Source organism: Bufo gargarizans, chromosome 10 (assembly GCF_014858855.1).
Source record: "Bufo gargarizans isolate SCDJY-AF-19 chromosome 10, ASM1485885v1, whole genome shotgun sequence".
Taxonomy (NCBI): domain Eukaryota; kingdom Metazoa; phylum Chordata; class Amphibia; order Anura; family Bufonidae; genus Bufo; species Bufo gargarizans.
This window is the reverse complement of record NC_058089.1, coordinates 47,158,349-47,173,713: the sequence shown is the minus strand read 5'-3', so window position 1 is coordinate 47,173,713 and position 15,365 is coordinate 47,158,349. Positions and strand designations below refer to the sequence as shown.

Genomic DNA, 15,365 nt, shown 5'->3' with positions numbered 1-15,365 from the left:
ATAGTTTACTAAAGTTGAGGATGTCCGGGGATCGGAGGGAATTCTAGACAGAAACTGTTGGAGAACAAGTGATCCGTCAAATATTCATGATGCTTCCTTCTCGTAGGATTGGTGTATTGGGCGGACAGCACGCTTCGTAAAATCAGTAGAGCGGCACTTGATGGATCGAATCACCAAGATATAATAACTACAGGTAATGAACTACTCAATAGCAACTCTTCCATAGAGTACCTACAAGTAAATCAAGATGAGGAATATTTTAATTCTCTCATCATAATAATGGACTGCTGCTGTATCCCAGGTCTGGTGACCACAGATGGTCTGGCAGTGGATGCAATAGGGCGCAAAATATATTGGACAGACACTGGAAGCAATCGAATCGAAGTGGGAAATTTGGATGGTTCAATGAGGAAAGTGCTTGTTTGGCTAAATCTGGGAAGCCCCCGAGCAATCGCCTTGTATCATGAAATGGGGTAAGGGACAAAAAACAAAGAACATTTTTGAGCCCACTGATGGATAACTATCTCTCGTGACTGGTGAAAGGTACCATTTTAATTTTTATTTATTTATTTTTTGTTTCTTTTAGATATATGTACTGGTCAGACTGGGGAGAGAATGCCAAGCTGGAAAGAGCAGGAATGGATGGTTCAGACCGGAAGGTGTTGATCAGTATGAACTTGGGGTGGCCCAACGGACTAGCGGTGGACAAAGCTGGTTCTCAACTTCTTTGGGCTGATGCACATACAGAGGTATGTTTAGTGTTGGTGTCAGTAGTCTTCTTTTGAAGTGAAAGCACCATATTTATGTTGTGCTATCATTAAATCAGAATGCAACCCTGTTAATGTAAGAACCCATGGATAAACTGTTTAGGATGAATAATGGAGGCTCAAATGAAAGGGCACCCCAGGACACTACAAATAACCGAAAATAAATGTGAACCACTATAATGGCGCCATTCCTGTGTTGGAATGAATATAGTGAGAAGAGAATAAATTCAGTAAGGAGAAATAAGGTATTATTAAAATCTCATATATCCAATGGACAATTCTGGATGAGAATACTGGATAAAAAGTAGAAGTAGAACTCGCTTTACTGGGGGGATGTCTGCTGGATAAAGCTCAAGACCCTTTCAGACAGAGCCCCCCCCTGGCCGGTTTTGCTTGTATGGTAGAAATGATGGCAGCCGGACATCCAGCGTCTGGTCAATTTACCTTTATACAAATAACTCTCGGCACCCAACGCGTTTTGGGGGTCTGAGGTAAAGCCCCCTTTAGGAGTCATACAAATGTACATACAACACCAGCTATTTATATCATTAAATATATTCAAGAAAAGGCAAAGCGGGAATCCAAAACCGGAAGAGACGTCATGCGATGTGTCACTTCCGGTCGTGTGCGTTCCATCGTGGAACGCACGCTTGTACGTACTAAATAAATATATAATTAATTGCAGGAGGGAGGGATGACTATCTAAAGTCCTTGCAGGCTGACAAAGTGCAATTTCATATGTAGGTACAGTGGGGAGGTGCGTGTAGGAAGCGGCACTGGACGGGGGGGGCGCTTCCTGTCTTATGCGCTCCACAGTGGCGTGCAAGGAGCCACGACGGCGGAAGTGATGTCAGTGGAGACGTCACTTACGGGTCATGTGCATGTGGAACGCACAGAACTTGGCTAAGGAAGTGAAGATGGATTTAGACATGCGTTCCACAGTGGAGCGCAGCGATATTCTGCCGTTTTGATATGTTTAGCTAGATGTATTGAATACAAAATGGCTTTCCTTTTGTATTCAGAGAATAGAGGCCTCTGATCTAATGGGAAGGAACAGACGCATCTTGGTATCTCCAGTCCAGCATCCATATGGTTTAACTCTCCTTGGAGCACATATATACTGGACAGACTGGCAAACGCGTAAAATCCAAAGGGCAGATAAAGACACCGGGGCAAACGTTATTGTGGTCAGAGACAATCTGCCCGGGCTGATGGACATTCAAGCAGTAGACCGGACTCATGCTTTGGGTGAGTTCATTCATCATCTCTGAGGTCTAATTATAGTTATAACACTGTCACTGTGCCATTACCTCCATGTTTTCTGTCTGTATGTGGCTCCTAACTTCTTAACATCCTTCACACAGGATACAACAAGTGTGGGGAAAAAAATGGTGGGTGCTCCCACCTCTGCCTTCCAAACCCCGTCAGCTACTCCTGTGCCTGCCCCACCGGTATACTGCTGAAGGATGATGGTAGAACGTGTGACCCGTCCCCTGATACCTACTTGCTCTTCTCCAGCCGCGATTCCATCAGACGCATTTCTCTGGACACAGAGGACTACACTGATGTCTATGTCCCCATTAAAGGACTGAACAATGTGATCTCTTTGGATTTTGACAGCGTAGAAGACCAAATCTACTACACTGATGTTTTCCTGGATGTAATCAGGTGCTGAGGAAGGGCGCACGTGGGGATGTTCTCTGTGTAACTTGACATTTCAAGGCTTTTTTTTTTTTTTTTTCTTCTTGCAATTATCTAATTATCAGGACAGTTGCCAAAGGTTAATGAAGCTGGATCCATGGCAATCTGCTGATTGCTGCGCCAGCTTCTGATTAAAAAGTGGTTGTCTCACAAATAAAACCTCTGTTTGTATGCCGCTAGGTCATATTGATTTCATATAGGGGAGTCCATTGCTTGGCACACTCCTCTGAGTGAAGAAACAGATTTAAAGGATGTATTGTGTAGTTTTGTACGTGCTGAATATCTTTGTTCCTATTAGGAGAGTGGATCTTGAAGGAATTGCTATGGAGACAATCATTGGTGAGGGGCTGAAGACCACGGATGGTTTGGCTGTGGACTGGGTAGCAAGAAATCTATATTGGACAGACACTGGTGCAAACACCATTGAGGTGTCACGGCTGGATGGGAGATACCGGAAGGTTCTGATCAACAACAGCCTAGATGAGCCTCGAGCTATTGCTGTGTTTCCAAGAAAAGGGTAAGGACATGACTAGTCTCCGAATTCTCCTTCTCTTTGCTGATGATTCCTTTTAGAGTATCATGAGAAAGGGAAATATAATTTTCCTCTTGCTATTGCAGTTATTTATTCTGGACTGATTGGGGTCATGTTGCAAAAATTGAGAGGTCTCACTTGGATGGTTCGGACCGCAAAGTCCTCATTAATACGGATCTTGGGTGGCCCAATGGACTGACTTTGGACTATGACACCCGTAGGTCAGTGGTCATGTCTCATAGTATATATAAATGTTTTTTTAAAGCAATCCTTCAGTCAAGAGCTCAGGAATTATACCCGTTGTCGGCAGGTGCCCATATTGCGGCTCTTAAACAGTGGCTCCGCAACATACGGGCACTGGCCGTTTGTGCACCGCATCACAGATGCGGATCTATTCACTTGAATTGGTCCACAATCCGGAAGGTGAGGTGCGGAACGGAGGCAGCGAACCCTGTGGTTTCTGTCCGTGCCTCTGCACTGCAAAAAAAAAATAGAACTTTTATTTTTTTTGCGGTGTGGACGGATCACCGACCGATTCAAGTTGCATCCACCTGCGCCAGCCACAGGGACGGTGCCCGTGCTTTTTGCGGTCCCCCAATGCACGGAACGGGCGACACTTGTTCGTATGCATGAGCCCTAAAGTCAATACTTGCTCTGCTGCAGCCTGTCAAAGATGAGACGGGTGGTAGGTCTCAGGCACATTGTAGGCATGGTAGCTAAACTGTAGTAACCGAATAAAGTGGAGCTGAGCTAAAAAGCAGCAAGATTGGCGGGGAAAGAAATGACAGGTCGACATCCCCTGTACGCACTGACTTGCTTATCATTTTTGACTTTCTGACTGGAGGGTCACTTTAAATGATGGCTTCTTATTGTACATCATATGTATTTTTGACTAATATATTTAGTATTTTAATTTTTATCAGAATTTATTGGGTGGATGCTCACTTGGATCGCATAGAAAATGCCGATCTAAATGGCAAGACCCGTCAAGTGCTCGTCAGTCAGGTGTCTCACCCCTTCGCACTCACCCAGGTAAACCTTCTGTGAAATCCTCTGCTACTTTTATAAAAGAAGTGCTGGCATTATGGACAAGCATAGGGGCCACTAAATTATTTCTTTATCCATACCTTGAATGTATTTTCTGTTGATTTTGACAAACAGGAGGGCCGCTGGATCTACTGGACTGACTGGCAGACAAAGTCCATTCAGAGGGTGGACAAATACTCGGGAAGAAGTCAAGAAACCATTTTGGGTAACATGGAAGGACTGATGGACATCATTGTGGTGTCTCCATTGAGACAAACCGGTAAGGAATAGCTCACCTTTTCTTATTCTTATATTACATCCGGTCATGGACTAAACGTTTGCCGTTCTCCACCATGCAGGTAGCAACCCGTGTGGAGTTAATAATGGCGGTTGCTCCCACCTTTGCTTCGCTCGAAGTTATGATTTTGTCTGTGCTTGTCCAGATGACTTGGTGAATGAAGTCTGTTCAACCAGTGAGTATCTGGTCTTCTTGCTGCATCATTGCTATGTCTATTTCAACGGGATGTTCCTAAAAGATCTTCTGACCTGTCGTTGAGACCTCCCAATAGTAGGGCTGCAGTGTTGGTTTCGGTTTCCATATCTGTTATGTTGTCTGGCCTACAACTGAGTTCAGGGGGACTGTAATACCTCAGGGTAACTTCAGTGAGAAACACATTAACCTAGCTCTGAGATGGAGGAGAGGTTGAGTTGATGGGTCATGCCCTATATTGAGGTTTCACCAAGGTTTCCAAGGCTTTTCCATCAGAAGCCAAGGGCTAGGGCAAAATATACTTAACATGTCATTTTGACTCCATATTTTAGTGCCAAATATCCATTTTCTGAGATTTTTTTTAAATTCTTATTCAGTTCCTGGATTTTTACCTTCACCTCCTCATCCAACAAACAATAGCGAGAAAATCTCTGGCCCATCCAGTCCTAACACCCAGGGTGAGCGAGCAGACAGTACACCAGGTGTGACATCAGTAAGGTAGGTGTATTGTGAGATTTATGTCATATTTAAAAAGGAGATTACTAGATTTAAGTATCTGCCCTCATCCTTATCTTTCGTGACTGTATTTTAGTTGCTCAGACGCTGAGGCATCACTAGGACTGTGTACTCACAACGGAGCTATCCCAGCCAGTGCAGGTATGTAGAGAACCTGGTTCTTTGTGGTCTACACCCTTAGATTTGTAATTGCATATATAAACATGTGGCATTACCGATATTATTTTGTTTTTACTAGGGGAAAAGCTGCGTGTACCTCACATCATCGCTGGATCACTGTCTCTCTTGTTCCTACTCCTTTTGATCTGTGCTCTGCTGATTTACAGGTGTGTACATGGGCTTAAATGGGTATGAGTTACCCTAGAACAGGCATGCTCAACCTGCGGCCCTCCAGCTGTTGTAAAACTACAAGTCCCACAATGCCCTGCTGTAGGCTGATAGCTGTAGGCTGTTCAGGCATGCTGGGAGTTGTAGTTTTGCAACAGCTGGAGGGCCGCAGGTTGAGCATGCCTGCCCTAGAATACTAGTTATGCTAGAATATGCCATCAATGTCAGATATGTATGGGTTCTACCTCTTGGACCTGCTCCTACTTAGAAGTGAACAGAGAACAGAACAGAGAGCAGCTGCACATGTGCGACCACTCTGTTCACCGCTACGGGAGCATTGGCTCTGCTATTTCTGGCAGTTTCATATTTGTAAATGGAGAGGTGGCCGTACATATGCATCATGCCCTCTATTCATGAATGGAGTGTGGCTGTGCATGTGCGGCTGCTCTCTGTTCATTTTGCAAGGGCCCCTTCTGGAGATAGGTGCGGGTTCCACGCCTGCTCCTAACTGACATACCCTAGCTATATGCCATTAATGTCCCAGATAGAATACCCCCTTTAAGCCCTTGGCGACCTTTTAAAGATGGAGCCTGCTCACACATGCAGTGGGCACCATATCACCCGCAGAGACCCGTGGCGAATGTAAACGATCAGCCCTATCGCTGATCCCATACATTTAACTCCTCAGATACCATGGTCATCTAAGCGATCCAGAAGAAAGAGCCGTGCGCTGAGATCGAGGAAGCTGTTACAGTATAGTAATAGCCGGAAGCCTCAAGCAAGCTTCGGTAGCTATTACTAGAATATACTAACACTGGCCAGCAGGTGGCAGCACTGTATTGTAAATGGAGTGTTCTATGATGGCTATTTAGCCATCACAGAACACAAATGGCATTCTAATGAGTGCCAGTTATAGTCACCCAGTGAAAATAAAAATATTAAAATATACATCACCCCCTTTCCCCGAAAAAAAAAGAAAAAAAAGAAATACATAACCAATAAAAAATACATATCATGGGCATCACAGTGTTCCCTTACTATACAAATATAACAATGTGTGCGATAAAAGATAGACAGTAACCCCTATAACATTGACCTCCACAGTACCCTGTCTAGTTAACAGTGATTTCCACAATAACCTGCCGCCTTAACAGTGACCTCCACAGAGCTGTTCCCTTAAAATGTGACCTCCACAATACCCTGCCCCCTTAACAGTGACCTCTATAGCACCCTGCCCCTTTAACACTGACCTGAATAGCGGACCTTCCCCTTAACTGTGACCTCCACAGCATCCCGCCCCTTAACAATGACCCCCCCCCCCCGTGCCCTGTCCCTTAAAATTGGACCTCCACAGCAGCCTACCCCCTTAATTTTGACCTTTACAGCAGCCTTCCCCTTTAACAGTGAGCTTCACAGCACACCACCCCCTTGACAGTGACCTCCACAGGGGCCCGCCCTCTTAACAGTGGCCTTTTACTGGATCAGGGGCGTGTCCTTTTGAACAGCTCACTCTAAGACAGCAGCACTGTGCTGTCTGAGTGTGAGCTGCAGGGAGAAAGTCACCACCCCTGCAGCTGACAGAAGTAGATTTTTACCTTATATTTTTCAATCCCAGTCGGCTCAGTAGTGGGAGGGGCGTGGCCTAACCGGATCATGGGCGTGGCTTAGTGGGACCTGGTGCAGGGTTTTAAGAAGTTCGTCTTTTGAGGGTGGACACATTGTGGCAGGGGGCGTGTCTGGGCTCCTTCCTGCAAGAGTAACGCCCCTCTGGGCACCTTACTGGCTCATTTGCATACCAAATAAACTTGATTTTCAGAGCATAAAAACATCTATTGCTGGAACAAATGCACATCTTGAAATAAGGTAGTAAGTGCTATTAGGCCATGACTTTACTTCAATAGCAAGTATCCTGGTGACAGATTTCCTTTAAAGCTCTCTTACAGCAGTGAGGATAGATGGCTGGGTTGTTATGGAAACCTGGTGTAAAACTCTGTATGTGGAGACTGGAGGATCTGCGAGCTTCTATTGGCTGACAAGGGACATGTGACCGTGTGTATGGCAGTTGGGATATGAAGCAAAAGACCTGCAGGCTTCTATTGGCTAATGTAGGTCATGTCATATACCATATTTGCATTCTTTTTAAACTATCTCAGGAACGGTACGTCCTAGAGAGCTGAGACCCGGTCTAAAATCTTCCCGAACACCTGATGTACCTGTGTGCCAAATTTCGTGATTGTAAATGCAACGGTGCAGGTTCCTTTAGCGGACATAAACACACACACTCACTCAGCTTTATATACCGTATATAGATTTATCCCATACAGCAAATGGCACAATGGAAAAAATTAAAATGGCCAATTCTCAATTTTTTGGGCACTTTATCTCCCCCAAAAAATGTAAAAAAAAAAGTGATCAGAAAGTCACTATAGGGGTCAGAATATGGCTATAAATAGAAAAAAAATATTAAGAAAAGTGTAGTATCGCTGTAATCGTACTGACCAGGAGAATGAAAGAAACAGGTGAATTTTACCACATGGGGAACACAGTAAAAAACAAAACTACCGTATTTATCGGCGTATAACACGCACCTTCATTTTAAGAGGGAAATTTCAGGAATTTTTTTTTAATTTCAAATAAAGAACTTTGAAGCAAAATAAGGGTAGCTCAGAACTTTTTTTTTATTAATATTATTACCACTTATAAGGTAAATAATGTAAAAGGATGACACTTATGGGGCTCTGTGGATGACACTTATGTCATCCACAGATCCCCATAAGTGTCATCTACAGATCCCCCATCAGATGGATCAGTGTGGCGAGAGGAGGCGGGGACACTCATGGCGGGGCCCGTTGCAGTGACTCTACTCTAATACACCGGGCCCCGCAACTGTTAAACATTCAATCTGATCTCTATATCTAATTGTAGACGCGCTGTACGGTACTTACTGTAGTACCGGAGGTATAACATTAAGACGGCGCAGACCGGCATCTCCCTCGGTCGTGCGCCGCCTGCCCCAGCTCCCTCCTCATGCGCCGCCTGCCCCAGCTCCCTCCTCATGCGCCGCCTGCCCCAGCTCCCTCCTCATGCGCCGCCTGCCCCAGCTCCCTCCTCATGCGCCGCCTGCCCCAGCTCCCTCCTCATGCGCCGCCTGCCCCAGCTCCCTCCTCATGCGCCGCCTGCCCCAGCTCCCTCCTCATGCGCCGCCTGCCCCAGCTCCCTCCTCATGCGCCACCTGCCCGCTTATCTCACTTTATGAATGAACAGGCAGCGCATGACAGAGGGAGCTGGGACAGGCGGCGCATGAGGAGGGAGCTGCGGCAGGCGCTGCGCCGTCTTAATGTTATACCTCCGGTATGTAAAAACATGGCTTCTTAACATTATATCGTCGTATAACACGCATACATAATTTGCCCCCTATTTTCAGGGGGGAAAAGTGCGTGTTATACGCCGATAAATACGGTATGTTAGAATTACGTATTGTTTTTCTTTAAATTCCTCCCCACTATATGATATGCAATATTAAATAGTACCATTAGAGAGTACAACTTGTCCCGCAATAAAAATAAGCCCTCATTAGGCTTTGTGAACGGGAAAATAAAAAAAGTTATGGCTCTGGGAAGGCGGGGAATGAAAAGGCAAAAATAGAAATTCGCAAGGTCCTCGAAGGGTTAAAGGAAGAGGAAACCTTACACGCAAGGTCCATAATAGAGGTAGAAACTATTTTGATGGTTGGAAAAGTCTGGACATATTTTGAAACTTGTTGGAAGAATTAGGATAGGTAACGCGGAAGCTCACGGTTTTTGTGACGCTGCCATAGGATTCAAGGAAGGTCATATGGGTAGAAATTTAGAACTTCTCCAGGTTTGTAAAGTTCATATATTTTTGTTATTAGGCATCGTCGGGCAAAGCTGTCAGACCCAGCATTGGGAACACTGACGTACAGCAACCCTTCCTACCGCACATCAACACAGGAGGTGAAAATTGAGGCTGTGCACAGGCCAGGGGCTTGTCATCTGCAAAGGCATCGCAAGGAGGTAAGCACTGAATCAGGGGTGTACAGAAATGTTAAAGGCTATGTACACCTTTTGGAGGCAATCATATTTTCAATTGGCCTTTATTAAAAATATTGAGCCATTCTGTCACAAGAGGTTTATTTAAGCCACAATCTTATCAGTAAGATAAAAACTGAGCTATAATGAGTGTTTATAATGTCAGAGAGCAGAGATAAGGAGTCCGTCTGCTCCCCAGATGATGGAAAAGACACTAAATCCACAAAAAAGGATTCCATATTTTTTTTTATAAAAACCAATTGAAAAAATGATTTTTAGCTCAAAATAAGTACAATGCAATAATAGAAATTTGCCCTCAAAGGTGTACATACCCCTTGACTGCTGATTTTCATTCTGTGTCACCACAGAGCCGCAGGATCACTTTGGCATTTGTTTCCCTACATGTATTTATATGACCTTCTCCATATCGCCCATCTCCTCCCCCGCAGCGCTCTACTCCCTCTGACAGTCTCTCTCCCTTCCTATTCTGAGTTCTTCTGCTACCTGCAGGTATTGGTGGATGCTGCACGTGATTGACTCTTGACTATTTCTTCTGGTTTTTATGGACTGGTTTAAAAGATCTCTTAAAAGCAACCAGTCAGGTGATTTCTGCTGCTTTATCTGAGCACAAAATATTATAGAGGGAGAGAAGCTAAGCTCCATTATAAATACTATGCATGTGTAAAAAAAAAAAAAAAAAAAAAAAAAAAAAAAAAAATATTTTTGTTGGGGAAAAGCCTGATGGGACTCCTAGGTGAAATAGTGAGAGTCCTGATTACTCCAGTCACACAAAGATTGACACCTTTATGTGTACACACACTGATGCACTGAAATCAGTCAATCATTTTTTAGGGGCGGATCAACCAGGACTCTGTCTTTCCTATGAGTCCTGTTACGATCACTATGCTTTTTACTCGGAAATCCTGCTCAAAATCATATAATCCTACATATCATAGCTACTCATAGGCTTCTCTCCCTACCAGCTCTCAGATGTCACCTGTCAGGTTCCCTTTAAGGTTCCAGGTGTATTGGGCATCATGACTGTATAACAGATCTGTGTTAACCTAATTGACTTCCATACTGTACCTCCCTGTACTTCTAGTTTTAAAGGGCTTCTGTCACCCCCCAAAACTCATTTTTGGGCATATTAAAATCCTTTTTGTACAACTATTCCCTATATAGGGCTCGTACCTTGTTCTGTTGCTTTGTTTCATTAAAAATCAAGCTTTTAAAATATGCACATTACTTCACTACCAGCAAGTAGCGCTCGCTGGCCCTGTCAATCAACTGGAGGAGGGGGCGTTTTTTTTTAAAAGGAGGATGGGGCGGCTACCAGCAAGTAGATGCCCTACTTGCTGGTAGTGAAGTAATTAGCATATTTTAAAAGCTTGATTTTATTTTTATTTTATATATGAAACAAAGCCACAGAACAAGGTAAGAGCCCTATATAGGGAATAGTCGTCCAATAAGTATTTTATTATGCCCAAAAATGAAAAATGAGTTTTGGGGGGTGACAGAAGCCCTTTAAGCAGAGATACAAGATACTCACCCCAGTTTATGGGTCATTTAATCCTATGAGAATTACTTGCGGTACTTCCATAATACAGCCCCCTAGTGAATACATTGTGCCGCTTTACTGGATCCATACATTAATTGACCAGTGCATTAACGAAGGATCTGATGATCTTTGGGTTAAGGGTGTGCGTAATATTGAAGACCATGGCATAATATAGTGTTCCTGATTTAATTTCACTAACTGCGTGAGCATGCACTATACCTAACACATTTCCCTCCCTCTTGTAATTTATGGACTTATCAGTTTTAGATTTTTACTTGTAGCTATTTTTAATTTAGTGATAAATTTAAAATTACATCTAAATTAAAGACCTGTATCAGTGCAAATCACAGATTAAAGGATTCCTTCGTTATGGTGAAAAAACATTTTGGGATTTTTTTTATATGAACATTTTTTTGTTCTGTAGCCTTTATTGGGACATCTGGCTTTGGGTTGATTATCTGTCATAGCGCAGTCTTTTGTGTGTCTATACTGCGTTTTTTTGTTTGCAAGTGATTTCTTTTCATTTGTATGGCTTACATCTTAACTTTTTGCTGCAGAGATGTAAAACCGATGCATCTCTCACAACCTTAGGGCTCGTTCACACGAATGTTTGTTTGTTTTTTGCGTTCCATATACAGAACCATTATTCAATGGTTCCACAAAAAAATAAATTGAAGGTACTCCGTATGCATTCCGTTTCTGTTCAAAGATAGAACATGTCCTATTATTGCCCGCAAATCTCGTTCTCCGTATGCATCCATATCTGTTACATTTTTGCGGAAACCATCTATGGAAAATTTTATGCCCAGCCCAATTTTTTTTCTATGTAATAACTGTATATGCCATACAAAAAAAACGGAACGGGAGTACTGGAAACACTACTGAAATAAAAAACTGATCCGTTAAAAACGGCCAGCAAAACACAAAAAAAGCCATACGGTCGTGTGAACGAGCCCTTATACCAATGCTGCTCCAGCATTGCGCTTTGCCTTCCTTGCCCATCATTCCATGACCTTTTCCATTTTTGCAGGTTGTCTCCGACAATGGTTTTACCAAAGAGAAAATCCGAATCTTGGAGGGCTTTGGCTTACTGTCTGGGGAAGAGAGTGAGTGGGACGATCTCAAGCAGGTGAAGCCATCTCGAGGCAGCATCCTTCGAGACCACGTGTGCATCAAGACAGACACGGTCTCTTTACAAGCCAGTACTGCTTCTCTTGACCTGACAGAGACACAACAGTTGCTTCAAGAAGAACAGTCTGAGACGGGCAGTGTCACTCTCCCACCAAGCCCTGAACGGAGAGTCTCCTTACCAGATACCGGCTGGAGGGGAAGGCACTTGCCCTCCACGGAGAGTGATGTTTGAGGCACCAGAGGACATGAGAACAAGGCTGGAGGAGGCATAGGTCCTGTTTACCCCTCCCCAGTACTATTCAACTAATCAGGAGTCTACGTCTCTTCCTTGAGCGCTCGGCTCTGCTTCCTTACACTTGGATAAAACTGGACTCCTCAAAGGTCTGTGACCGAATACACGTGAAGGGCAAGACTTGGCATTATTTGGTACATACCCTTCCTGTGTGTCTCCGTGTTTTGGCTGCTCCATTCACCTTGTCTGATCGGGGTGATCTTATCTCTTTGTTAAGAGCACACAGATGAGATGTTGTCACGTACCAGCGCTCTTTCGAGGCAAAGTGCTTTGTCTTGTATTCGTGTAGGTTGTTTTTAAAACTGTCCGGGGGTTATCTCCAAAATAAAAAAAACATCACCGCTTAGTGATTTACTGACACGCAGCATTGCCTTGCATTAATAATTTGGACAATACTTCAATATTTGCCAAATGGTATTCAGCCCCCCCCCCCCCCCCCCCCCCTCCTTCCACCTCTGTGCCAAGATCACTCGGGAACATAAGATAATGACTAACTCACTTCTGCTCACACCACCTGCAAAGTCACCGGAACTGAACATGGATCTGCAGGCCCCCGTCGGCACAGAAAGGGTTAAGCACTGATCCGCGCGGGTTTTAAAGATAAATTCTAATTTTTTTATACTAAGCTGGAACAAAAAACTGTCCGCAGCAAGTTGTTTATTTTGTAATGTTTTTTAACAAGGATTTCTGGATGTTTTTTTTTTTTTTCTATTTTATTTAACCTCTGTATTTTAGACTTGTTGTGATAACTTAATATAAAGATAGATTTTCTTACGTGCCTGTCTCTGGTCTTTACAGTTCCTACTACGTGAAAGCAAACTTTTTCTAATTCTGTATATGATTCAACTATTATTTTCTGCTGCCGTTTCCTTAAGATCTAGGGCTTATAATATCTAATCAGAAATAATGACCAACTTGTATTTGCAGATATGGGGCCATTATATGACTTATTTAAAGGGGGTTGTCTGCCTTTTGCCTACAAAACATGCCCCTCTTGTCCATGGGCTGTTTCTGGTATTGCCTCTCATCCTTATTCAATGGAAATAGGATAAACTGTAATACCAGACATTAATGGGCTGTTCCAGGATTTTACGATTGATGGCATGTCGTCAGGATAGGCCATCGATATCTGATCAGCGGGGGCCTGGCAACTCACAACCACTCCTATCAGCTGTTTCAGACTAGCTTCCGAAGTCAACGCTTGACCTACAGTTCCATCCATTGTATAATGGACAGAGCTGGTAACCGCTGTACTGCTCCCACTCGCTTTTTTGGGTGCAGTGCTGTAGTAACCAGCTCCGTCCACTACACCATAGATAGAGCTGTGTAGTTCCAGCAGCGTAACTACCCACGAAACAGCTGATCTGCAGGGGAGCGGGATCGGCGCCAAGCTGATATTGATGGCCTAGCCTCGGGAAAGAACATCAGTATTAAAGTCCTGGACAACCCTTTAAAATTTGCGCTATGTATATAAAAATACTTTTTTATTTTTTACAAATCATTAAAAAATAAATCGGCATTAAAAAAATACCAATAGAGATAAATCCTCAACATGTGTGAAGCCTCTCAAAGGGGTTGTCACTCAGCTTTCTAAGACCCTTGAATGTTTACCATTTGTCTTATAGGCAAGTAGAAAATTACTCTAGCTTGTTCTAGCTGGCTTATACCCTGTAGGTTCCAGTAGGTGATCATCTGATCGTTGCGGGTCTGGCAACCTGCTGTTACAGTTGCATTTTTAGTGGGTCGGATGCAGACCCATTCACTTCAATAGGGTCGCAAAATATGTGGACAGCACACCCAGTGCTATCCGTATGTCCGTGCCATCCGCAAAAATATGTCCTATTCTTGTCCGCATTAGGGACAAGGCTAGAACTGTTCTATTATTGCCCGGATGTTCTGTTCTGCAAAATGTAGAATGCACATGGCCGGATTCAGTGTTTTGCAGATCTGCAATTTGCGGATTACAAAATGGGCAACATTTGTGTGCATGAGCCCTGTCACAGCTTCTAACTTCAGATCAAGCTGGTGGCAGTTGAAGGCTGGAACTGAGAATGTGCATCCACCTCAGAGATGGACAGAGAAATCGGTGAAAAGAACAAACAGCAGGTGGCGCTATACAGACACATTTTATTGAATAACTCGGCGGCTGTGCTATAATTTGAATAGCAGGCAATTACTAAAGTATTCAGATCCAGGTGCTGTTTTGCAAAATTTTGAATAATTTCCATGGGACAACCCCTTTTACCCTTGGCGGGCCCTGTGACTTTACATTTTAACGTTTTCATTTTTCACTCCCCGTCTTCCCAGAGCCATGGCTTTTTTTTATTTTTCCGTTCACATAGCCAGGGGAGGTAAAATAACAAAAAAATGACCAATTGGCCATTTTGAATTTTTTGCCATTACACAGCGATGCCTATCATTAGGGATGAGCGAATCGACTTCAGATGATTCAACCAAAGTCTATTTGCATAAATTATTTGTTTCAATACTGTATGGAGCGAGCGCTCCATACAGTATTAGAATGTATTGTCTCTGAGCCGAAGTTATTAGAGTGATTCAACTTTGTCATTCCACATGTATAAATTCAGGGTAACCCGATCCAGTTTGCATCTAATCAAAACTGCAAAGAGCAGCAAGTGCAATAAAAATGACCGTACTTCGCAGTCTCGTGACACTTCGCGTAATAAGTTGATTTTTACTGTGAAAAAATAATTTACCGAAATCTGGTTTGTTTGCAAGGTACCAGGTTCTAGAAATATTTTCTTAACTTCAGAAATTGATTTCTACTGTAATTACATGAAGGGCCGCGAGACTTTGCAAAGTAATAACATTCTAATACTGTACGGAGCGCTCGCTCCATACAGTACTGAAACGAGGTTTCATCCGAAGTCTATTCGCTCATCCCAACCTATTATGTTTTTTTTTTTTTTTTATTATTGTTACTTAAGTTTTGGGGAAAGTGGGGTGACTAGTTAT

At 43.4% G+C, this 15,365-nt stretch overlaps 1 protein-coding gene across 2 annotated transcripts in view; it reads left to right on the top strand.

The window, feature by feature from the left end:
* LRP4 (LDL receptor related protein 4) overlaps positions 1-13,163 on the top strand; it is a 71,482-nt gene extending 58,319 nt beyond the window's left edge. The window contains exons 24-39 of one of the 2 annotated variants that reach the window (XM_044270406.1): positions 107-193; positions 302-473; positions 587-749; positions 1,790-2,015; positions 2,132-2,435; positions 2,767-2,985; positions 3,087-3,221; positions 3,924-4,032; positions 4,162-4,306; positions 4,386-4,499; positions 4,894-5,014; positions 5,109-5,173; positions 5,271-5,358; positions 9,252-9,393; positions 9,858-9,918; positions 11,997-12,129. In XM_044270406.1, coding sequence (XP_044126341.1) covers positions 107-193; positions 302-473; positions 587-749; positions 1,790-2,015; positions 2,132-2,435; positions 2,767-2,985; positions 3,087-3,221; positions 3,924-4,032; positions 4,162-4,306; positions 4,386-4,499; positions 4,894-5,014; positions 5,109-5,173; positions 5,271-5,358; positions 9,252-9,393; positions 9,858-9,899 — 2,132 coding nt within the window. In that variant the 3' untranslated portion in view covers positions 9,900-9,918; positions 11,997-12,129. Of the gene's footprint in view, positions 1-106; positions 194-301; positions 474-586; positions 750-1,789; positions 2,016-2,131; positions 2,436-2,766; positions 2,986-3,086; positions 3,222-3,923; positions 4,033-4,161; positions 4,307-4,385; positions 4,500-4,893; positions 5,015-5,108; positions 5,174-5,270; positions 5,359-9,251; positions 9,394-9,857; positions 9,919-11,996 lie in introns of both variants that reach the window. The other variant, XM_044270405.1, reaches the window with a different exon arrangement.
* The last annotated feature ends 2,202 nt before the right edge of the window (positions 13,164-15,365 follow it).